Source organism: Leucoraja erinacea, chromosome 2 (genome assembly GCF_028641065.1).
Source record: "Leucoraja erinacea ecotype New England chromosome 2, Leri_hhj_1, whole genome shotgun sequence".
In the NCBI taxonomy this organism is placed as follows: domain Eukaryota; kingdom Metazoa; phylum Chordata; class Chondrichthyes; order Rajiformes; family Rajidae; genus Leucoraja; species Leucoraja erinaceus.
In genome coordinates, this window is record NC_073378.1 from 7,190,108 (window position 1) to 7,215,071 (window position 24,964).

The window sequence follows — 24,964 nt, forward strand, 5'->3', positions numbered from 1 at the left end:
TGGGGGAGTGGTGCGAGAATGAAGAGAAGAAGAAATGGTCCACTGTCCCTCCTATTTCCTTTGCTCCTTCCAACAAATTCACACAATATGTATGTGATTAAGGTGGGGAGAAGTACATCACACTAAAGAAAGTTTGAAGGATCAGTGAACACAGTTTTATGCTCCAGATTTCAGCTTTTGGAAACTCTGTAACTCCATTTGAAGGAACAGTTTTGCTGTCTGCCAAACTAGGTGGTCAATTTACATTGCAAGGCTGATGCAAAAACAAAGTTAAAAAATGCTGTAAATACTTAGGCGATCAAACATCATTCAACAGAGAAAAGGAAACAGAGATAATGATTCAGGGCCATGATCTTTATTTGAAGCGATTTAGCATGAGTTTTTTTTTAAAAGACACTAGGTGCTGGAGTAACTCAGCAGTCAGAGACAGCAAATCTGGAGACCATGGATAGGCGACGTTTCAGGCCAAGACTGTTCCAAGTGACCTGGCAACACCTCTTTGCTCATCGCAATGTTTATGAAGCAATTAGACAGGTACATGGATAGGACAGTTCTAGAAGGATATGGGCCAAACGCAGGCTAGTGTAGATGAGACATGTTGGTCGGTGTGGACAAGTTGTGCAAAAGGGCCTGTTTCCACGCTGCAAAATTATGCGACACTCAATAGAAATATTCCACTGAGCAAAAATCTAAGATACTTCAAATAAAATGACTCGTATTCAGGATCGGTTTCTCACAGTCTCATTCGTTGGCTGAGCACTAACTCCATCCGTATCCCATCAGAGTGCCTGCATAAACTTTGCCTCAGGTCCCCCGATTCGAGGTTACTTGCAGAATGATATCCTCCATTCACCGTACGATTAACGCCTCTTTGTCACTGCCAAGCAAAGATACTAGAGGATCTCTAGTATCTTTGCTGCCAAGGTACAAACTATTCCAAAGATAGACACACAATGTTGGAGTAACTTAGCAGGCCAGGCAGCATCTCTGGAGAGGAATGGGTGAGGTTTTGGGTTGAGACCCTTCTTCAGACTGAGAATCAGGGGAAAGGGAGACCAGGGATATGGAAGACTGAGGTGTGAAAACAACAAATCAAATCAGACGGTGATTAAGGAAATGTAGAATGATTCATTGTTGGCTGAGGGGAAGGCGACAACGAGCAGCTGGAGGAATCACAGGGTGTTTCAGAACTCTCGTCGGAGACAGGAGAACCTCTTCAAAGCAAAGATCCTATAGCAGCGCTATAGGATCTTTGCTTCAAAGTAGGCATACCTTGAGGAGATTTTGCAAAGTGCAGACAAAATGTGGAGGAAGGAACTGCAGATGCTGGTTTACACCGAAGATAAGACCTAAAATGCTGCAGTAACTCAGCGGCACAGGCTGCATCTCTGGAGAGAAGGAATAGGTGACCTTCTGGGTCGAGACTCTTCTTCGGACTAAGGGTCAGGGGATCTGACGTGGATAAGCTTTTTCCATTGAGAGTAGGGAAGATTCAAACAAGAGGACATGATTTGAGAATTAAGGGACAAAAGTTTAGGGGTAACATGAGAGGGAACTTCTTTACTCAGAGAGTGGTAGCGGTGTGGAATGAGCTTCCAGTGAAGGTGGTGGAGGCAGGTTCGATGTCATCATTTAAAAATAAATTGGATAGGTATATGGACGGGAAAGGAATGGAGGGTTATGGTCTGAGTGCAGGTAGATGGGACTAGGGGGGAATAAGTGTTCAGCACGGACTTGAAGGGCCGAGATGGCCTGTTTCCGTGAGGGAGTTAGATGTGGCCCTTGTGGCTAAAGGGATCAGGGGGTATGGAGAGAAGGCAGGTACAGGATACTGAGTTGGATGATCAGCCATGATCATATTGAATGGCGGTGCAGGCTCGAAGGGCCGAATGGCCTACTCCTGCACCTAATTTCTATGTTTCTATGTCTATGATTGGATGGCACAGTAGGCTTGAAGGGCCGAATAAATGTCCTAATTATTTTCCTATCACTTTAATGAAGATGAAATGTTTGCTGAGGGGGAAGTTGACAACGAGGAGCTGGAGAGCAGGAGGAATGGGAGAGAGGGTGTTACAGATCCGTGGTGGGAGAGCTGCTTCAAAGTAGGCATGCATACCTGAAGGGGATCTCGCAGTGGCGCAGACGATGGCGAGATTGGTTGGTCTTCACTGTAAACGCTCGCTGCTTCCCCCACAAGTCAAATCCGCCGCCACCGGCTCAGGCCGCTCAGCGCGTCACGTGGGCGGGGCAAGGCGGGGGCGGGGACACACAGACCCGGCTCACTATTGGTCTGTGGGGATTTAGGTCACGTACGTTCATTGGTCGCAGTCGGAGTCAATCATCGTGTCCCGCCTTCCCCGCGTACGTCACGTGGGAGGGGCAAGGCGCGGGGGGCGGGACACACAGACCCGACTCTCTATTGGTCAGTGGGGATGTCGGTCACGTACGATCATTGGTCGCAGCCGGCGTCAATCATCGTGTCCCGCGTTCGTCACGTGGGCGGGGCAAGGCGGGGGCGGGACATACAGATCCAGCTCTCTATTGGTCCGTGGGGATGTCGGTCACGTACGATCATTGGTCGCAGCCGGCGTCAATCATCGTGTCCCGCCTTCCCCGCGTACGTCACGTGGGCGGGGCAAGGCGTGAGGGGCGGACGTACAGACCCGTCTCTCTATTGGTCAGTGGGGATGTCGGTCATTGGTTGGACCCGACGTCAATCATCATGTCCCGCCTTCCCCGGGCACGTCACGTGGGCGGAGCAAGATGTGGGCGGGACGCACAGACCGGACTCTCTATTGGTCCGTGGGGATGTCCATCTTACGACACTCTCAGTCTATTGGTCGGAACAGCCGTCAATTATCGTGGTCCCGCCTTCTCCAGCAACGCCGCAGTGCTGGGATTGGCCAATGCGTTGCTGATGTGCGTCTGATTGGCCCCCGCCCGCCTGGCGGAGGCGGGCTCTGCGCGGAGGGAGAGGGAGAGAGGGGGGGGGAGGATGGATTCGGGACAGTGTCGGGTGGAGACGGCGAGGGGTCGTTGAGTCGGTTGTGTTCGGTTTGTGCGGGACGGGGGAGGGAAGGCCAGCCCAGCCCCTCCCTCCAACCCACCCACCCCGGGCCGTTGGCTGGGCGCGAAGTGGGCGTTCGCGGCCCTGAGTGAGAGGCTTGTCCGGCAGTAGGAGGCGGAGACCCGGCCCGGCCCGGCCCAACCGGCCATGGGGAAGAAACACAAGAAGCTCAAATGCGAGTGGCGCTCGTACGACGGTGGGTTTAAGTTTATTGTCACATGTACCGAGGTACACAATGTAAAGCCTCACCTGCTGCGTGCTAATACAATACAATACACGATTACAATCGAGACATCCGCAGTGTACAGGTGACAGTGTACAATGGGAATAAGTTGAATAACGTTTACTGCAGGATTAAAAAGTCTGATCAAAGATCGTCTGAGGGTCTCCAACCAATGAGGCAAATAGTCATAGAAACATAGAAAATAGGTGCAGGAGTAGGCCATTCCAATTAGGAGCAGACGAGGGCATTCGATCCAATTTGTGATCCCAGCTACAACGACAGATGTATACAGCAGGTTACACAAAAAAGCTGGAGAAACTCAGCGGGTGCAGCAGCATCTATGGAGCGAAGGAAATAGGCAACAGGCAACGTTTCGGGCCGAAACCCTTCCTCAGACAGATGTATACAGCAATTCGTTCTTCCCACGCACAATTAAAGCATGGAATAAGCTCCACCCAACTATAGTTACCCAACCAGATGCAACTAAATTTAAAGTAGCTCTTTCTTCCCAATAACACTTTCTGGCTTAATCCCTCCCTTCACCACCTCCAGTTTAAATTACAGTTGGAATATTTTGGAGGACCAAGTAACCAAGAACCATTCGGCCCTTCGAGCCTGCACCGACCGCCATTCAATATGATCATGGCTGATCATCCAACTCAGTATCCTGTACCTGCCTTCTCTCCATACCCCCTGATCCCTTTAGCCACAAGGGCCACATCTAACTCCCTCTTAAATATAGCCAATGAACTGTGGCCTCAACGACCTTCTGTGGCAGAGAATTCCAGAGATTCACCACTCTCTGTGATCCACCACCACTGCTCTCTGGTTGAGGTAGGATGGTTCAGTTGCCTGATAACAGCTGGGAAGAAACTGTCCCGAAAACTGGAGATATGCATTTTTCACACTTCAATACCTTTTTTGCCCGACGGGAGAGGGGAGAAGAGGGAATCACCAGGGTTTTTGATCGTGCTTCTGACCTTGCAGAGGCAGCGAGAGGTATAAATGGAGTCAATTGAATGGAGGTGAACACAAAATGCTGGAGTAACTCAGCTGGACAGGCAGCATCTCTGGAGAGAAGGAATGGGTCATCACTCCAGCGTTTTGTGTTTATCTTCGAGTTAAACCAGCATCTGCAGTTCTTTCCTACACAGCAGTGGAAGAGAGGTTGGTTTGTGTGATGGTCTGGGCTGCATCCACAATCCCACAATTGTCGTTCAGGACTGCTCTCTAGTTGTGGTTAGGATGGTTCAGTTGCTGTTATCAGGCAACTAAGTGTGGCCAGCTCCTTGCACCATCCACCATTCAGTGGGCAGCCTGCGTGATGGGCAACTTTTCTGGGAAGATTTGGGATGGTCAGCCTCCCAGTCAGATAATCTGCCCTGGGATGACCTGGACTGGCGATTGGGGGAAGGGTTGGCTGAGCGTGTTGGTCAGTGTCTGTGTCAGTGAGCCTGCAGCAACCCAGACCATAACAGATCACTCCTCACTTGTTTGTGCAGGATTCTTTACTTTTACTTTGCATCAGATTCTGTCGACCGTTTACACCGATATTCTGTCATTGTCCATTTATACAAAGAAGTCTGAAGATCCGAAATGTCGCCTATCCATGTTTCTCAGAGATGCTGCCTGACTCACTGAATTACTCCAGCACTTTGTGTCCTTTTACACTAAGAAATAGTTGTTCAGGGTATTTGACAAAAGACAATAGGTGCAGGAGTAGGCCATTCGGCCCTTCGAGCCAGCACCGCCATACAATATGATCATGGCTGATCATCCACAATCAGTACCCCGTTCCTGCCTTCTCACCATATCCCCTGAATCCGCGAGCTGAGCTAACTCTCTCTTGAAGGCATCCAAAGAATTGGCCTCACTGCCTTCTGAGGCAGAGAATTCCGCAGATTCACAATCCTCTGTGTGAAAAGGATTTTCCTCATCTCCGTTCTAAATGTCTTGCCCCTTATTCTTAAACTGTTCTGGACTCTCCCAACATTGGGAACATGTTTCCTGCCTCTAGCGTGTCCAGACCCTTATTAGTCTTATATGTCTCAATAAGATTCCCTCTCATCCTTCTAAATTTCAGAGAACACAAGCCCAGCCACTCCATTCTATCAACATATGACAGACCTGCCTGCCAGGAATTAACCTGCAATCCAGGAAGAAGTCATTTCACACAAACATGTATGTTTCCCTGGTTCCCAAATAGGAATCTTCCTCTTTCACCTCATCCTTTTAAAAGCAACCTCAACCATTAATTATAGCAGAATGAAACAGTGTTTCTCCTCAATTTACAGAAGCACAAAACGATGAACCATTGTGACAGTCCACAGTAGCAAAAATCACATCTATTTTATTTTCCACTGGTTTATCAATTAGAAAATATGTCAATTTTATCAAAATCAGATTAATTACTCCAGCTTTTTGTGTCTATCTTTGGTGTAAACCTGCATCTGCAGTTCCTTCCAGCACGTTAACTATCCTTGTTCTGTCTGGGGAAGACAGATTGAGAGGGAGAGATAGATCAGCCGTGATTGAATGACGGAGTAGACTTGATGGGCCGAATAGCCTAATTCTACTCCTATCACTTATGACTTTATAACCAAGGTATTTGGAGATAAATTTGGTAGGGCAGGAGCAGGCAGCAAGTACAAGTCTGCCAGGGCTGTCTGGTTTGTGGATCTCTCTCTTCATCACAGGGGGCAGACTAATGACAGATGTTTACTGCAAATCCATTGACTGCCACAGCTACCTTGAATACACCTCCTCCCACCGTGTTTCTTGCAAGGATGCCATCCCTTATTCTCTCTATCCCGCAGACAAATACCAGGTCATTATCTCCCAGACTGGTTCCGATCTCATTACCTCTGACGATCACCCCGCAACGCCCTCTAACCTTATCTTTCCTGGACCCCCCCCACTGCCCGCTTCTATTTATTTACCATTGGCAGACCCATTGTTTCTGCCTGCTCCTGCCCCACAGAACTCATCTAAAAATATTTTGATTCCTGTCCCACCTTTCCCAGTCCCTTGATGGGGAGAGTGAGGGTGGTTTACAGAACACTGCTGGTGTGATTGACGTTTTCTTCCTTTGTTGGTTCATCGCATATTCATTATTGGATTTATCACTGGTTGTCTTGTATATGTTTTGCGTTTTAGTTGTTTTGGATTGAATGATTTTTGAAAACGCTGAAACAATATTGTGGAAACATGAGGTGTATGATCAAAAACTTGTATAACAGTTTGTGAACTTTTGAAGATTTGAAGCAAAAGTAAGGCACACTCAAGTATGCTTTTATTGGAAAGTAATTTCTGAGCAGCATTGCAATTTGGGTGAAATAATGGAAAATCAAGAAAAAGTTTCAACCTAAACAAAAATTAGGATGGAAAGGATTGGAGAAAGACTGCTCCCCTGCATTGATTATAGTTGATATTGAAAATATTTTAATGTTAGACAGATCCTGTGCTAAACACACAAATCATCCGCAGTTGAGGACACTGATTTGCGTTCTGTCCATTGATGTGGAGTGGCAAAATGTCAGAAGTGCATCTTGTTTCACTGTGCTCTTACATGGATCAGATGTTTTGGAACCTGTCAGGTTAGGCTATTGAGCTTGTGAGCCTTTTCTCTGAAGAAGGATCGTCGCCTGTCCATGGTTTCCAGAGAAACTTCCTGACCTGCTGAATTATTCCAGCACTTTCTGTCCTAGCCTGTTCTCTAGTTTTTTGAGAGTGGCTGCTCTGTGCAACTCCATGCTATTTTATATCTCCTGATATCTGAAATGTATGAATTCCAGATTTTAAATTGGTGATTGACTTACTGTCAACTGTCATTTCCAGAAAAATGTGACACATTTTTTTAATTATGTTCCCTACTTTTGACTAATAGAAATAATTAATTGCAAATCAATCCACTTAATATCTTTAAAATGCTTCTCCTTTTCGTGCAAATTGTCATCATTTTTAATCTTTGTGGTCCAGTAACATTCTGATAGCTCCATGCCACACTATCATCATGGCCTACTCCTACTCTTTGCTTCCTGTTTTGCCAGCCAGTTCTGTATCCCACATCAATACTGACCCCCAATATCTTTTAAAAATGCTTCTCCTTTTCGTGCAAATTGTCCTCATTTTTAATCTTTGTGGTCCAGTAACATTCTGATAGCTCCATGCCACACTATCATCATGGCCTAATGTGCTTGTCCAGAACTACAGTCAGTATTTCGGGCACAATGAAAGCCAGTTTTTTGCCACCTCCATGTATTCCTGCCCTTTGGATAAAAGGCCAGCAATTGTTTGCTCCTGATTAATTTCTGCATCTGCAGCTATCTTTGAGCACGCATAATTTTGTAGATTTTCACTTTTAGAGTTCTGAGTTCTCTAGGTTTAAAGTTGATGACCTTGTTTGTTTACATTGGTCAAAACTGTGACAAGTGAAAATCAGTTGCATCATCTGTCCACACTACTCATAAGCATGCCTTTCTTTGTGCTATTGACAAACTTTGAAACTTGGCCTTCTATTCCTTCATCAAAATAGTTTATAAATAATGTATTTAGACAAGCTCGAACACAGTTCACCACTTTGGCGTTTTATCTTTGTTCTTTGGTCCCTTTACAGCCAATCTCCAAGCCAGGTGAATAGTTTGCCTTCAGTTCTATGAGCGTCAGGTTCATAGAAACACAGAAAATAGGTGCAGGAGGAGGCCATTCGGCCCTTCGAGCCAGCACCTCCATTCATTGTGATCATGGCTGATCGTCCCCCATCAATAACCCGTGCCTGCCTTCTCCCCGTATCCCTTGATTCCACCTAGAGCTCTATCTAACTCTCTCTTAAATCCATCCAGTGACTTGTCTTCCACTGCCCTCTGTGGCAGGGAATTCCATAAGTTCAGATAACTGTATTTTTATTGTACATTTTCTGTAAATCCTGATAAATAACATCTGTAGGTATTCTGCTGTCCACTTTTCTAAAAATATTTTTTTATCTAGCATGTATAACCATATAACAATTACAGCACGGAAACAGGCCATCTCGGCCCTACAAGTCCATGCCGAACAAATTTTTTTTCCCCTTAGTCCCACCTGCCTGCAATCATACCATAACCCTCCATTCCCTTCTCATCCATATGCCTATCCAATTTATTTTTAAATGATACCAATGAACCTGCCTCCACCACTTCCACTGGAAGCTCATTCCACACCGCTACCACTCTCTGAGTAAAGAGGTTCCCCCTCATATTACCCCTAAACTTCCTGTCTCTTATTTCCCCTAAACTTCTGTCCCTTAACCTAAACTTCTGTCCCTTAACCTAAACTTCTGTCCCTTACTTGCCTTCCAATCATGTAAATGGATAGTTCTGTAAATCCCAATATCACTTTTTTTGAGCAGACCAATTGTTGTGCACACTTTTCTATTAAAAATCGCAACTACTGGCAATCTGAAATAAAAACAAAATGCTAAAAATACTGAGCAATGTAAAAGAAACAAATAGTTAAATTTCAGTTGATAACCTTTCATCATAACTGAGACATCAATGTGAAATATTACGGCTTTTTTTCATCACAGATGATGCACTGCATTTTCAGCATTTTAGAAATTAAGTGATTATTGGTAAAGCATTTATAATATTTTCATCCATTTTACAAATCTGTTTCGGTTTTGGAACATATTGCCTTTTGTGCCATTATTTTATTAATTCTCGTCATTTAACTTGCATTAATTTTGCCATGTTTCAAATTCAATATTTCCCTCCAAAGATATTGAGATTTATATTGCCTTCCAATCATGTAAACGTAAACATCCTCCAACGTGGCCACTAATGACTCATCAAGAGGAAATTAAAAAGTAAAAGAAGAAAAAAATCAAGCTTGAAATTCTGAATTATTATGTTTGATCTTTGATCCTTGAAACTAGCTGGAGTTTGTGTTTCCTCTCTTTAGTGAAAATGCTCGTACAAATGTTGTATATCTTTTAATCATTGTATATCTGTTCATTTTAGGTTTTATTGATAAGCCCTCTGAAAAGCCACTTAAGCTAGTGCTGAAAGTGGGAGGAAGTGAAGTAACTGAGCTTTCTGGCTCTGGCCATGATTCCAGTTATTATGATGACCGATCTGATCATGAGCGGGAACGGCATAAAGACAAGAAAAAGAAGAAGAAAAAGAAGTCTGAGAAAGAAAAACATATTTCAGACGAAGAGCGCAGAAGAAGAAAGGTAAGATGGCAAATGTTTGATCAAGGCTGGCTGGCATTTATGTGGGGAAGTCTGAGGTCATACAGTTCAATAAGAAGAATCAAAAGACAGATTATTATCTAAATAGAGAAAGATTGCATATTTATGACGTTCAGAGGGATCTAGGTACCTCATGCATGCATCACAAAATGTTCGCAGGCAGATCCAACATGGAATAAAGAAGGCAAATCGCATTATGGTTTTCATTGCAAAGGCGCTGGTGTTTAAGAATGTGAAGGTTTTGTTAGATTGTGGGTGAGGCCACACTTCTGTTCCCCTTACCTAAAAAAGGGATATAGTAGCATTTGAGGCAGTCCACAGAGATTTCACCAGACTAATTCCTGGGATAAAAGAATTCTTCTAAGAAAAGTGAGACAGGAACGTAAGGAAACTTCGTATCCCTTCACCTACACACCTACACCTTGACTAAACCCTCCGCCTCACTAAACCCCTCGCCTTGACGATGCTTTCAAGAGAGAGCTAGATAGGGCTCTTAAAAATAGCGGAGTCAGGGGATATGGGGAGAAGGCTGGAACGGGGTACTGGTTGGGGATAATCAGTCATGATCACATTGAGTGGCGGTGCTGGCTCGAAGGGCTAAATGGCCTACTCCTGTACCTATTGTCTATTGATACCTCACTACCAAACTTCTCCTCACACCTAAACCGCGTCTCGACTAAACCGTACCTCACCAAACCTCGCCCCTCAAATAAACCTCACATCTTAGCCCCACCTCAATTTAACTAAACTCCCACCTCAGACCTAATCCCCGCCTCGACTAATCGTGAGCGGAATGGCTCCAACCACAGGGGTGGGGCCGAGAGCGGCGCAGGTGCATTGCCCGAGAGAGCTGGTGGGAAGGGAGGGGCGCACGCGCGCTGACGTTGACATCAAGCCCGAGCCCCGCCCGCGACGGCCGCAGCCCCTCCCCGCAGGGGATTAGGTGTGGGGTGGGAAGTTTAGTCGAGGCGAGGTTTAGTGAGTTGAGGTTTAAGTGTGAAGTGATGTTTAGTCGAGGCGAGGGGTTTAGTCGAGGTGAAAAATCAGATTAATTTCTAGTAAATCAAAAAAATCGGAATTCCAATTTAAATAAGAAGAATATCTGGACTAAAGTCGCTTCTGGGGCCCCTCCAGGATTAATGCTTAAGCTTCATTAGTTTCCTTGTAGATCCGCCCCTGGTTGCTTTATTCTCTTTATTTTGTGCAATATACATAAAGCGTCGTCACTTTTTTCTTGTCACCACTGGATTTTGAAATTTCAAAACCTTTCGGTGACACAGCGGGCTTGACGTTGCCTGTCTTCTCCTGTCGTACGTTGACGTAGGTTGACGCCAGGTGATGTTGGTTTTCGCCGGGTGCTGACGTCGGTGAATTCCATTGGCGACAACCTACATCAACCGGCGACAGGCACCGGCGGCTGAATTGTCTTCAGTTGTCGCCGACAGGGTGGTAGCTTGTCGAATCATGTCGCGGGTGGACGTAAGTTGACTTCGGCTGTCGTAGGTGGACGTCCCAAGTCGTGAGGAATTGTGTCGCCGGTTTGACGTCGACTAGGTGGTAGCTTGTCATAGACATTGTCGTGGGGTGGGTCCAGAAACCCGTTTTTTCGCCGTCCCGCTATCACCTGAGTGGGACTGGCCCTTAAAAGTACTCTTTTTGCCATTGATTTTTGAAGTTACTCCATTCACTTATTGTGTACATAGATGATGGCAGTTAATGGAAATGTGATGGATTTATCCACTGGCTGACATTTGTTGCTTTATAACAGGAAGAGAAGAAGCGAAAACGTGAAAAAGAGCACTTAGATAGTGAAGCTGATGCTGACGAGTTTGACCCTGGCAAAAGGATTGAAGTTGAGCCCCCAACAGATCGACCTGTCCGGTCGTGTAGAACTAAAGAACAAGGTAGGTGTTTCTTTGTTTGAATTTGGTTTGCCTGAGTGTACTAATAATTATGAGACGTGAACACAAATGATCCATTTCATTAGTACTGGAAAAGAGAACCCCAATTTAAGATGTTTATCTTAAACAAAAATACAAATCACCCTCAAAGTATTAATTTCTTCAGTCTCTGAAATCTGTTATGAATTATGCACAAATGTTTTGCAACAACTTTGACATGTTATCTCACTGACATTGCAGAGGGCAAGAATAAAGTAACGTTTGTTTGAAAATTAATCTGGCACTGAAGAAACCTCAATTATTAATCTATTTAAATTATTTTCTGAATAATTTTGTCCATCAGTCAGATAACTGAGTTATTTACATGTGTTTAATTTCTAAACACCTAAACTTGCAATTGGACAAAATACTTTTGGACCACTGAAATACTGCCAGCATCTTACACTTGAAGTTCGGTGCCATTGCTTTTTATGTATATAGCATCTTCCAGGGCAAAATAACTTCATGTAGCGTTATACTTTTTAAAGTGTGGTGATTTATGTAAAGCAATGCTGATTAGCAATGTGTTATCAGTTTTCAACATTAATGAAACATCTGTTTGCATTCAAAGCTGAAAGTGAGAATACACCTCTGCAGCAATTATTGGAACATTTTTTACGCCAGTTACAAAGGTAGGTACACCAAAATCGTAACTGACTATCATGTAATATAATAAATTTTACCATGAATATAATGGTAAATAAACAACTTGCACTTTTACAGCACTTTCAACTATATATGTGTTTAATTGGTTAGAATGATAGATGGGTTTTCAAGATTAAGCGCAGTGCACCAGTTCCCAAAATGTTTTTTGCCTCCCCTCCCTCGGAGGCAACCACAGAGCTGCCTAGTAGTAAGGATTTTCCCTATTTTGAACAGAAATGCAATTTTTTAAAATCGGCCCGACTTCCTGTTTCATCTTGCTACTTAAAAAATACAAGGATATAAAAAGGCCTACTGTACCTTAAAAATTATAGCAGATTAAATCTATTAGTATTTTAAATTTCAAGATCTGGATGATTATATTTGTAAGCTTTGATCTGCCTGTCCCACTCCAGGTTTAAATAGCGCTGTCAGCTGGAGCGCTATTTCCTTTGCACATAGCTCTCTGGGCTTTACACATAGCGCTATGGGTCACGGACTGTTCGGGGAGGGTGAAGGAGAGAGGGAGGGAGAAAAAAAGGAAGGAGAGAGGGAAAGGGGGAGGGAGAGAGGGAAAGAGAGGAAGGAGGGAGAGAGAGAGCGAGGGAGATGGAAGCTTCCAAAATGGCTTCTACTTCATCATCATCTGGTGCTAAAAGCAGGAAGCAGCCGTTCAAACAGCAGTATACAAAAATATGGCAATGAATGCACTGTCAAATAAGGTGTGTAGAAGACATGTCAATTGGTAGCAAAGTTATGAATTCTTGTACTCTTACATGGGTATGACTGCACATTAAAAAAAATATTTTGTTCAGCAAAATGGCACTGCGTAAAAATATTTCCCCAGCAAAATACTGATTTTGAGGTACTAGAATACTGAAATGCTCTGACAAAACTTGGCAGCTCTGCAACTAGCCTTTATTAACCTTTTATGCTCAACGTCTTCAAAGGATTTTTCCAGAATGTAGGAGACATCCATTCCAATCCAATTGTATTAATTGGAGTGTCATTTACTGGAATTTCAAGGTACTGCAGTAGCTGATATATTAAATTTCTATTGCACATGTACCTCCTACCTCTTTCCTTTCCCAGACCTCAACCCAATAGTTTCAACTTTCTCTTCCTGAGATCATGAATAACAGCACAAGGAGAAAATAACATGCCTCATGTTAAGAAGCAACCCTTGATGCAAAGAATTGTCATATGTCTCACAAGGAGAATTTCTTCTTGTATAAACCTAAACCATGAGCATGAGATATGTTTCCATTGCGTTACAGCCAAAAATATTTCTATTTTCAAACTTACAGTTATAGTCATACTTGTAATTTTGATATTCTGTATTGCAGTCTGGCGAATTTGGTTACCTCTACTAAACATTGCAAACAGAAAACTATATTCCACTCAATCCAGCATGAATGCATTGTAAAATATAATTTCCCTTGTGTTTAGTGACACACAGAAAATTGAGAAATTCTTTCCTAGAGGTAGTGAATCCTGGTTAATGTTTATTGTCGATTATTTTGTAAACTATGGAGCCAAACCCTGCTAGGGCTGCGTGAGATCTGCTAACTCAGCAGAGATCAAAGATCCATGTGGTTTGACAATACATGAAGTAACAAACAATTTTCCTTCTGAAGGGGTCTGAAGAAGGTTTCCGATCTGAAATGTCACCTATCCATGTTCTCCAGAGATGCTGCCTGACCCGCTGAGTTACTACAGCACCTTGTATCTTTTTTGTAAATCGGCATGTGTGGTTCCTAGTTTCTGCAAGTTTCCTTTAAGTTTCTAATTTTTATACGGTGCGGTCTTTGGAACTATTTGTAGATGAGGAAAGAAAAATTACTGAAACTAATGATATTTAAATAGTAATCATAAATCTCTGAATTTTATTTTTAGGAAAGATCCTCATGGATTTTTTGCATTCCCTGTTACGGATAGTATCGCACCTGGTTATTCTATGATCATAAAACATCCGATGGATTTCAGCACCATGAAGGATAAAATTCTAGCAAATGAATACAACTCCATTACAGAATTCAAGGTGAGATTAACATTGAGGATGTAACAAGCAGAATGGATAAGGGAGAACCAGTGGATATGGTGTATCTGAACTTTCAAAAAGCCTTTGACAAGGTCCCACACAAGAGATTAGAATACAGAATTAGAGCACAACGAGACCTTATACATCAGTCACTGAAATTAGGCATACTGGTACAGCAGGCAGTGAAAAAAAGCGAATGGCGTTGGCCTTCATTGCGAGAGGATTTGAGTTTAGGAACAAGGAGGTCCTACTGCAGTTGTGCAGGGCCCTGGTGAGACTGCACCCGGAGTATTGTGTGCAATTTTGGTCTCCTAATTTGAGGAAGGACTTTATTGCTATTGAGGTAGTGCAGCGTAGGTTCACCAGGTTAATTCCCGGGATGGCGGGACTGACATAATGATGAAAGAATGGGTCGACTGGGCTTGTATTCACTGGAATTTAGAAGGATGAGATGGGATCTTGTAGAAACATATAAAATTCTTTAGAGATTAGACAGGCAAGATGCAGGAAAAATGTTCCTGATGTTGGGGGGAGTCCAGAACCAGGGGTCACAGTTTAGGAATAAGGGGTAGGCCATTTAGGACTGAGATGAGGAAAAACTTCTTCACGCAGAGAGTTGTGAATCTGTTGAATTCTCTGTCACAGAAGGCAGTGGAGGCCAATTCACTGCATGTTTTCAAGAGAGTTAGATTTAGCTCTTATATCTAAACCAATCAAGGGATATGGGGGAAAAGCAAGAATTGGGTACTGATTTTAGATGATCAGCCATGATCATATTGAATGGTGATGCTGGCTCGAAGGGCCGAAAGCACCGATTGTTCTACGTTTCTATCAATAGTTTTCTGTTTATAAGATCAGAAGCAAGGATGATATTTGAAATGGATATTTAATTTTTAACAAAGATTAAGTGGACATGCCTTCTCTATGAGGAAAGGTCGGTCCTGCAGCAACTTATGTGCATGAGCTCTCAAGGCTTTATATTACCTACGTAATTTATATATGATGGAATATTCCTGACTTATGGCATGTAGGTAATATAAATGTGATGGAATAGTTTCCCCTTGCTATGACAAACAGCTGCACGATATTCAAGACGTTCAATGTTTTGTTTAGTTTAGTTTAGAGATACAACACGGAAACAGGCCCTTCAGCCCACCGGGTCCGCGCCGACCAGCGATCCCCGCACATTAACACTATCCTACACCCACTAGGGACAATTGTTTTTTACATTGACCAAGTCAATTAACCTGCAAACCTGTTCGCCTTTGGAGTGTGGGAGGAAACCGAAGATCTCAGCGAAAACCCGCGCAGGTCACGGGGAGAACGTACAAACTCCGTACAGACAGCACCCGTGGTCTGGATCAAATCCGGGTCTCCGGCGCTGCATTCGCTGTAAGGCAGCAACTCTACCGCTGTGCCCCCATGACTGCAAAGTTTAGTTGGGAGATACAGCGTGGAAAAAGGCCCTTCGGCTCACCGAGTCCGTGCCGGTCTGGGATCCCCGGACACTTGCACCACCCTACACACTAGGGACAATTTATAATGATACCAAGCCAATTCACCTACAAACCTGTACGTCTTTGTGTGGGAGGAAACCAGAGCACCCGGGGGAAACCCATGCAGGTCACGGGGAGCACGCAATGTGCTGGAATGGAACCATAATCCTGCGGGGTAATAGGGCCTCAAAAATTCAGATCGAAAAACATAAAAATACTTGGCTTTGGAATGTGGGGGGAAACCGAAGATCTCAGCGAAAACCGCGCAGGTCACGGGGAGAACGCGCAGACATACACATAACCGTTTGTTGGCTTTCATATTTAAAAACTGTATCACCTCTATTCAATCAAATGGGCGGACACATCCAAAAGCAGATTATTTGAAAAGTTTCAGTATGTTCTTGTGCCACTTCTGGATTTGAGAGGAATTTGCCATTGGAGATCAGTAACTTGAGTCCTCCGTGTCTGTGGGATTGTCCTTAAATGTGTACAACTAAAGGCAAAACCCAGGAAGGTATGCCATGATTTTAAATCATTTTGATTTTGTTTGTTCCCCAAGGGTGATTTCAAGCTGATGTGTGATAATGCAATGACTTACAACCGACCTGAAACGGTGTACTACAAAGCAGCAAAGAAGTTGCTTCACACTGGATTTAAGATGATGAGTAAAGTAAGATGATTTATTTTCTTGATCTGATGTGAGGCATGTTTTGTGCGGGACCAACGTAATATTTTACTGTCAAGCTGACATAAACTATTGTTTCATTTTGCTGCTTGCTAATATGGGTCCCATTATGATGATGATTGCAAACTGTTTGTTTTTGGGGTTGTAGGTATTGCGAGAAAATTGTGTCGCTATTCCATCACTAATTGCACTTGATAGGTAGTTCAAAATGGATTGTCTGAAGGAACAGTTCCTTCATACAGTGTTGAAGGGAAAGTGGCTGCAGGAAAAATTACAAAAGATTCTCGAATTAATGGGAGGGAAAGCTCGAGAAGGAACAACAGAGTACGGTCAGGGCCAATTGCGAGCGGTGCGAGGGGGGAAGTGAATACGGAGGTCAAAGTGCTGTATATGAATGCGCAAAGTTTAAGGAATAAAGTGGACGAGCTTGAGGCTCAGTTAGAAATTGGCAAGTATGTCATGGGAATTACTGAGACATGGATGCAAAAGGGCTGGGAACTGAATATTCAAGGGTATACCTCCTATCGACAAGACAGGCAGGTATGCAGAGGGGGTGGGGATGCTATGTTGGTGAGGAATGAAATTCAGTCCCTTGCAAGGGGCGACATTGAAACACGAGTTGTGGAGTCATAATGGATAGAACTAAGGAATTGTAAGGGTAAAAAGACCCAAATGGGACTAATCTCCAGGCCTCCAAACAGTAGCCTGGACATAGGGTGCAAGTTGAATCAGGAGTTAAAATTGGCATGCAGCAAAAATAATGCTGTGGTTGTTATGGGAGATTTCAACATGCAGGTAGACTGGGAAAATCAGGTTGGTACTGGACCACAAGAAAAGGACTTTGTAGAGTGCCTTCGTGATGGATTCTTAGAACAGCTTGTATTGGAGCCTACCAGGGAGAAGGCAATTCTGGATGTTAGTGTTATGTAAGGAATCGGATTTGATAAAGGACCGTTAATGAGCCATTAGGAGGTCGTGACCATAACATGGTCAGGCTTAATCTACAATTGGAGAGGGAGAAGAGTAGATCGGAGGTGTCAGTGTTGCAGTTGAAGAAAGGGGACTATGGGGCCATGAGGGAGGAGCTGGCCAAAGTTGACCAGAAAGATACACTAGCAGGGATGACAGTGGAACAAAATTGGCAGGTATTTCTAGGAATAATATAGAAGGTGCAGGATTAGTTCATTCCTAGGAGGATGATAGATTCCAAGGGGAGTAAGGGGTGACCATGGCTGACAAGGGACATCAGGGACAGTATAAAAATTAAAGCGAAGAGGTACAACGTAGCAAAGATGAGTGGGAAGCAAGAGGATTGGGTAATGTTTAAAGAACAACAGAAGATAACCAAAAAGACAATACGGGGAGAAAAGTTGAGGTACGAATATAAGCTAGCCAAGAATATAAAGCGGGATAGTAAAAGCTTCTTTAGGTATGTGAAGAGGAAAAAATTAGTTAAGACCAAAGTTGGATCCTTGAAGACCGAAAAAGGTGAATTTATTATGGGGAACAAGGAAATGGCAGATGAGTTGAACAGGTACTTTGGATCTGCCTTCACTAAAGAGGACACAAACAATCTTCCTGATGTACTAGTGGTCAGAGGATCTGGGGTGACGGAGGAACTGAAGGAAATCCACATTCGGCAGGAAATGGTGTCGGATAGACTGATGGGACTGAAGGTTGATAAATCCCCAGGGCCTGATGGTCTGCATCCCAGGGTACTTAAGGAAGTGGCTCTAAAAATCGTGGATGCATTGGTGATAATTTTCCAATGTTCTATAGACTCAGGATCAGTTCCTGTGGATTGGAGGGTAGCTAATGTTATCCAATTTTTTAAGAAAGGCGGGAGAGAGAAAACAGGGGATTATAGAGCAGTTAGCCTGACATCGGTGGTGGGGAAGATGCTGGAGCCAATTACAAAAGATGAAATAGCCACCCATTTGGATAGCAGTAGCAAGATTGGTCCGAGTCAGCACGGATTTACGAAGGGGAAATCATGCTAATCTTCTGGAATTTTTTGAAGTAACCAGGAAAATGGACAAGGGAGAGCACGTGGGTGTAGTGTACCTGGACTTTCCTAAAGCATTTGATAAGGTCCCACATAGGAGATTAGTGGGCAAAATTAGGACACATGGTATTGGGGGTAGAGTGCTGACATGGATAGAGAATTGGTTGGCAGACAGGAAACAAAGAGTAGGGATTAACGTGTCCTTTTCAGAATGGCAGGCAGTGACTAGTGGGGTAGGCTCGGTGTTGGGACAGCAGCTATTTACAATATACATCAATGATTTGGATGAAGGGATTCAAAGTAACATTAGCAAATTTGCAGATGACACAAAGTTGGGGGCAGTGTAAAGTGTGAGGAGGATGCTATGAGGATGCTGGGTGATTTGGACAAGTTGGGTGAGTGGGCAGATGCATGGCAGGTGCAGTTTAATGTGGATAAATGTGAGGTTATCCCCTTTTGTGGCAAAAGCAGAAATGCAGATTATTATCTGAATGGCGTCAAGTTTGGGAAAAGGGGAAGTACAACAGGATCTGGGGGGTCATTTTTCATGCCTCATTGAAAGTAAGCATGCAGGTACAGCAGGCAGTGAAGAAAGCTAATGACATGGTGGCCTTCATAACAAGAGGTGTTGAGCATAGGAGCAAAGAGGTCTTTCTGCAGTTGTACAGGACCTTCGTGAGACCACACCTGGAGTATTGTGTGCAGTTTTGGTCTCCAAATTTGAGGAAGGACATTCTTGCTATTGAGGGAATGCAGCGTAGGTTCACAAGGTTAATTCCCGGGATGGTGGGACTGTCATATGTTGATAGAATGGAGCGGCTTGGCTTGTATAATCTGGAATTTAGGATGAGAGGGGATCTTATTGAAACATATAAGATTATTAAGGGATTGGACAAGCTTGAGGTAGGAAACATATTCCCGATGTTGGAGGAATCCAGAACCAGGGGCTCAAGTTTAAGAATTAGGGGGTAGGCCATTTAGAACAGAGATGAGGAAAAACTTTTTCACTGTGAAAAATCTGTGGAATTCTCTGCCTCAGAAGACAGTGGAGGTTCACTGGATGCTTTCAAGAGAGAGCTAGATAGAGCTCTTAAAGATAGTGGAGTCAGGGGACAGATTACGAGTGGAGCAGGGGAGGTGCAAAGCACTTATGAAAGCATGGAACTACCAGGCGAGAAGGCAGGAACGGGGTACTGATTGGGGATGATCAGCCATGATCATATTGAATTGCCGAATGGCCTACTCCTGCACGCTTGAAGGGCCTAATGGCCTATTCCTGCACCTATTGTCTATTGCCTATTGTCTATCTTTGAATAGACTTTGCACATAATTTGCCCCTCACGTTATTTCCACCTCTGTCCTCCAAAGTACACTTAATCTAGGTTAAAGTGATGAACCATCACCTGCTTGAGGAATCCAGTGTGTAATCGCGTACAGTTTGTATTACTAGGAATCACAAATATAAGAGGAGAAATATGAACAAAGTATACTTGAAATGCATTTTATTGCAACACAAAATTGAAGTAAGTTAAAATTAGTGCTTTTATTGTATCTATACATTATTTAATGTTTAGGTTTTTCACATTTCGGAGAGTTGGAATGCTTTTTAATGTTGTCTATTTTTTTTTCCAGCATTAATTATGTGTTTCCACCATTGTGTCTTTGTAGTCTTGCCTTATAGTGTTGATAGCTGTCATGTCTTTGTCAAGGCTCACCATAGTAGTGATCCATTTACTATATGTCGCTGCCATTGCCCTAACAATGCTCATCTATGATCACTCTCATTGACAAGAGTGTCAGTCATTAAACCTCGTGCACATCATGACCAACCAGTACTAAATGCTGTGCATGTGCATGCAGTTCACCCCAGCACTTGGGGAGAAGTAAAAAGCGTGCCCTTCTATGTTCTTTGCTTGCAGGAGCGTCTGTTAGCTTTGAAGCGCAGCATGACATTCATGCAGGAGATCGATTTTTCTCAGCAGGCAGCACTATTAGGCGATGAAGATGTAGCACAAGAGGAAACTGTTGCAGAAGTCATGATAGTACCTGTCGAAGCAACAACCAAAAAATCCAAGAAGCAAAGTAAAGAGGTCATAAGGTAATTTATATTTCAATTGGAAATTGCTGCATGTTTTCAAAGCATCTCTTGAAAATTTTGTAAATTCGATTTTTTAAAGAGAGTTTCTCGATAATGTCCCATTTAAAAATACCTGTTAGAAATATGAATAAGATTTTTTTTAATTATTTTCTAAGAGCCACTAAGGTTTCAATGTTGGGGCCAATTGAATTGTTAGCAGTAATTTTGTATATTGGTCCATTTTACTCTGTTGCTCCAACACTATCTCCAATGCTAGTAGCTGACTAGAATTTGATACCTGATTATTTATGAATAACTGTTTAAAAAAGTAATGATTCACGTTTCTAATGGTGTGTGTTCTTTAAATTCTTCCTTATGGTTTTTTTTGTACCCCTACCTAATAACACTTACATGTTTCTACCCCTTCGCTCATGAACTATTGGTTCTGGCAGCTTTCAGTCATTAAAATCACTATAATTGTTAGAATTCTGCCTGTATCTGTGTTGGGTCCACTGTTGTTTGTCATGTACATCAAAGATCTGGATGATGGTGTGGTAAATTGGATTAGTAAGTATGCAGATGATACTAAAATAGGTGGGATTGTGGATAATGAAGTAGAGTTTCAAAGTCTACAGAGAGATTTATGCCAGTTGGAAGAGTGGGCTAAAAGATGGCAGATGGAGTTTAATGCTGATAAGTGTGAGGTGCTACATCTTGGCAGGCCAAATCAAAATAGGACGTACATGGTAAATGGTAGGGAATTGAAGAATGCAGGTGAACAGAGGGATCTGGGAATAACTGTGCACAGTTCCCTGAAAGTGGAATCTCATGTAGATAGGGTGGTAAAGAAAGCTTTTGGTGTGCTGGTCTTTATAAATCAGAGCATTGAGTATAGTAGTTGGGATGTAATGTTAAAATTGTACAAGGCATTGGTGAGGCCAATTCTGGAGTATGGTGTACAATTTCGGTCGCCTAATTATAGGAAGGATGTCAACAAAATAGAGAGAATACAGAGGAGATTTACTAGAATGTTGCCTGGGTTTCAGCAACTAAGTTACAGAGAAAGGTTGAACAAGTTAGGGCTTTATTCTTTGGAGCGCAGGTTAAGGGGGGACATGATAGAGGTCTTTAAAATGATGAGAGGGATAGACAGAGTTGACGTGGATAAGCTTTTCCCACTGAGAGTAGGGAAGATTCAAACAAGTGGACATGACTTGAGAATTAAGGGACAGAAGTTTAGGGGTAACATGAGGGGGAACTTCTTTACTCAGAGAGTGGTGGCTGTGTGGAATGAGCTTCCAGTGAAGGTGGTGGAGGCAGGTTCGTTTTTATCATTTAAAAATAAATTGGATGGTTATATGGACGGGAAAGGAATGGAGGGTTATGGTCTGAGCGCAGGTATATGGGACTAGGGGAGAATACGTGTTCGGCACGGACTAGAAGGGTCGAGATGGCCTGTTTCCGTGCTGTAATTGTTATATGGTTATTCTGAAAGCAAAATTATGTGATAGAACATAGAAAATAGAAAAGTACAGCATTGTAACAGACCCTTCGGCCTGTAATGTCTGTGCCAAACATATTGCCAATATAAACTGCCTGCACTTGATCCATTTCCTGCATATCCATGTGCCTATCAAAAATCCTCTTAAACGTCACTATCGTATGATTGATACCAATTTATCTGTCACTCTGCTCTATTATGGGATCCACTTGAGGTAGGCTGAGGAATTCCTCTTTCTATTCCTACACCAGTCAGACCTGATGAATGGTTGGGATTTCCATTCAGTTTGGCAGAGACTCAAAGGGGAAAGATTTTTTTTTTTTTTTTTTAACACTTTACATCAATGGTAATATTTTTACATTTCTTAAAGAAAAGACTTTGACTGAAGGTGACATGCTTACCCAGGCTTTGTTTCTTGCTGTCAGAGTGTTACCAGGTAGGGGTTAAAAACGATGTTGCTGAGGCCTCATCCCACATCACTGCCTGATACTTGGGAGCATGGAGTCAGTGGGATTGGTGTTTACCATCTGCAACAGATGAGTGCAGATGGCCAGGTATCACAGCTCATCACTTTGGACAAAGGTGAGCAACACAAACCCAGCAACGCATCATTGTGCTGCATCCCACTGGACCAGCACGGCTGTCCAAGTGAGCAGCCGTGAATCGTATTAATAGACATTATTCTTTGTGGGAATTAGCGTTTACATTTTGAATCTTGTAATAAAGTTGTAATATCTTGGTTCTGTCACGAACCTCATACAACATGTGTGTTCTATGGATATATAGTCGCATAGCATGAGTAGAGCTTGATGTATTCAATTGGTCACTTCCTGTTATCTAACTTTTGTAATATTTCAGCTACTTGTACGAGCCAGAAGGAAATGCATGCAGTTCAACGGACAGCACAGCTGAGGAACATGTCTTAGCGTTGGTGGAACATGCAGCGGATGAAGCCCGAGATCGAATCAGCAGAAATGCTGCTAATTCCAAGGTGTTTTAATATGTCTGTTTGCAAAAGGATGTAATGTGTAAGAATACACGGTGAAAAGGGGTGAAGGGCATGGTAGATGAGTCCTCATATCTGATTCTCCATTGTTATGACCTCTGCCTGGAGTTGTTTCTATTTGTTTGGCGATTCATAAACAGGGCAGATGGAAACTATTTGCAGTGCAAATGTTCAGGATGACTTTCCCCATAACTTTTCTTCCCTGCAGAGGTTAACATTTCCCTATTTGCTTCTATTGTAAAAGCTGCTGTGGACTCTGCTTCCAATTTTAAATATTTTATATCTTGTTAAGTCTGCAGAGACACAAACCTGTCACTGCCTTTTGAAGAATTTAAATTGATGACTTATGGTTGCCAGTAAGGTCACCAGTGATAACAGTTAATTCCATTGTTAGTAATTGCAATCCTTATTTTCTGTTTCAAACTGTTTTGAGGTTTACAATGATTAATAAATTGTCCATGCATGGACCAATGAAATGAGCTGAAATGCACTTGCCTCCATTAGAGTATAGATGGTGTCAAAAAAATGTTCAAGAGGAAAGAGACAAAGTACTGGAGTAACTTAGCTGGTCAGGCAGCATCTTTGGAGAACATAGATGGGTGAAGTTTGTGGTCGGGGCCCTTCTTCAGACTGTTTATGGCAGGGGGGGAAAGCTGCGAGGTATCATGGCCAGGACAAAGCCTGGCAAATGATAGGTGGATATAGATGGGGGGGGAGGGGTTGGTAGGCAGGTGGCTGTCTGGACAAAGATTAGAGTGGAAAAGGCAAAAAGTGAGATATGGAAGAGGTGTGAATTGTGAAGCCAGAGGAAGGCATATAGTTGGAAGGGTGCAGGGGAGGGAGAAGAGGAGAAATTTGTGTGAATCCAAGTTGAACACAGGGGTGGGTCAGAGAGGGTGGTTATTTGTAGGTCTATTACCTAAAATTAGAGAGTTCAATGTTCATGCTATTAGGTTGTATACCGAAGCAGAATATGTCGTGCTGTTCCTCCAGTTTTCATGTGGCCTCTCCTTGGCAAAGGAGGAGACCCAGGACAGAAAGGTCAGTATGGGAATGGGGAGTTAAAACAGTTAGTGACCGTGAGATCCAGCAGGTCATGCCGGGCCAAGCCCAAGTGTTGAGCGAAACTGTCGCCTTGTCTAGATGAGAGGAATTGTACGCGATCCTCTGTCTCACCTTGAAGGACTGCTGGGGCCACTGGATGAATGTGAGGGAGAAAGTATATGACAGGTGTTACATCTCCTGTGGTTACTGTGAAAATACTTTGGCAGGGGGGTGGTTTGGCTGGGATAGGATGAGTGAAGCAAGGAGTTGCGGAGGGTGTGGTCGCTGCAGAAGACGGAAACGTTGGGGATGGGAAGATATGACTGGTGGTGGGATCATGCTGAAGGCTCGTCAAGAAGGTCGAATCTGACTTCTGTGTATGCATATTTTTAACTGCTAAAATTTAAAAAATGGTTGGGATGTTGATTGGAGACAATTTAGGTGCTACCACATTTGGCCTCCTATTCTATCCTAAACGGAGGGCCGTATAATTGACATATAGAGCACTACGCATTTATTTTGAGTCTCAAACTTGGATTTTAAAGTTTGTTATTTGTGTATTATTCTTTTATTTTAATTAAGTTCTAATAGTTAAGGGTATTTTTAGGTAAATATATTCATTTTAATGACTATGAGACCTGTTTAAAAAAAACAATTTTAAAGACAGAAATAAGCTATGAAATGGCCATCAAGGCTTTCTGAAAACAGTACCATAGGATACATAACCCTAGTCGGAGTTACCACTAGCAGTATGTTTTGCCTTGTGGGCCAGCAATGGGATGAAGATTGGTTGATCCTGCAGAGCTACACAAAAAATAATTGCAGCTGTAGAACAAGCATACAGTATGTTGGTGGGTCCGGAGAGCAATAAGGAGAGGAGTCGATGTCTTCAGATATGATTGTTTCTAATGAGTAAGGCTGTTAACTCAAAACATTGTATAAACGATTTGTTTTAGATTTTTTACTTTTTTTTGGGGAAATGTCATTATATTAGAATTCTTTTATATA

At 43.0% G+C, this 24,964-nt stretch overlaps 2 protein-coding genes across 8 annotated transcripts in view; one reads left to right on the top strand and one right to left on the bottom strand.

The window, feature by feature from the left end:
- trip13 (thyroid hormone receptor interactor 13) overlaps positions 1 to 2,249 on the bottom strand; it is a 64,859-nt gene extending 62,610 nt beyond the window's left edge. For both annotated transcript variants that reach the window (XM_055651339.1, XM_055651330.1), the window contains exon 1: positions 2,117 to 2,249. The gene's annotated coding sequence lies outside the window, so the exon portion shown is untranslated. The remainder of the gene's footprint in view (positions 1 to 2,116) is intronic.
- An 820-nt stretch (positions 2,250 to 3,069) lies between these two features.
- brd9 (bromodomain containing 9) overlaps positions 3,070 to 24,964 on the top strand; it is a 50,307-nt gene continuing 28,412 nt past the window's right edge. The window contains exons 1-8 of one of the 6 annotated variants that reach the window (XM_055651351.1): positions 3,070 to 3,263; positions 9,287 to 9,501; positions 11,288 to 11,423; positions 12,031 to 12,091; positions 13,998 to 14,142; positions 16,198 to 16,308; positions 20,248 to 20,426; positions 22,765 to 22,897. In XM_055651351.1, coding sequence (XP_055507326.1) covers positions 3,215 to 3,263; positions 9,287 to 9,501; positions 11,288 to 11,423; positions 12,031 to 12,091; positions 13,998 to 14,142; positions 16,198 to 16,308; positions 20,248 to 20,426; positions 22,765 to 22,897 — 1,029 coding nt within the window. In that variant the 5' untranslated portion in view covers positions 3,070 to 3,214. The remainder of the gene's footprint in view (positions 3,264 to 9,286; positions 9,502 to 11,287; positions 11,424 to 12,030; positions 12,092 to 13,997; positions 14,143 to 16,197; positions 16,309 to 20,247; positions 20,427 to 22,764; positions 22,898 to 24,964) is intronic. The other 5 variants (XM_055651369.1, XM_055651361.1, XM_055651378.1 and 2 more) reach the window with 5 other exon arrangements.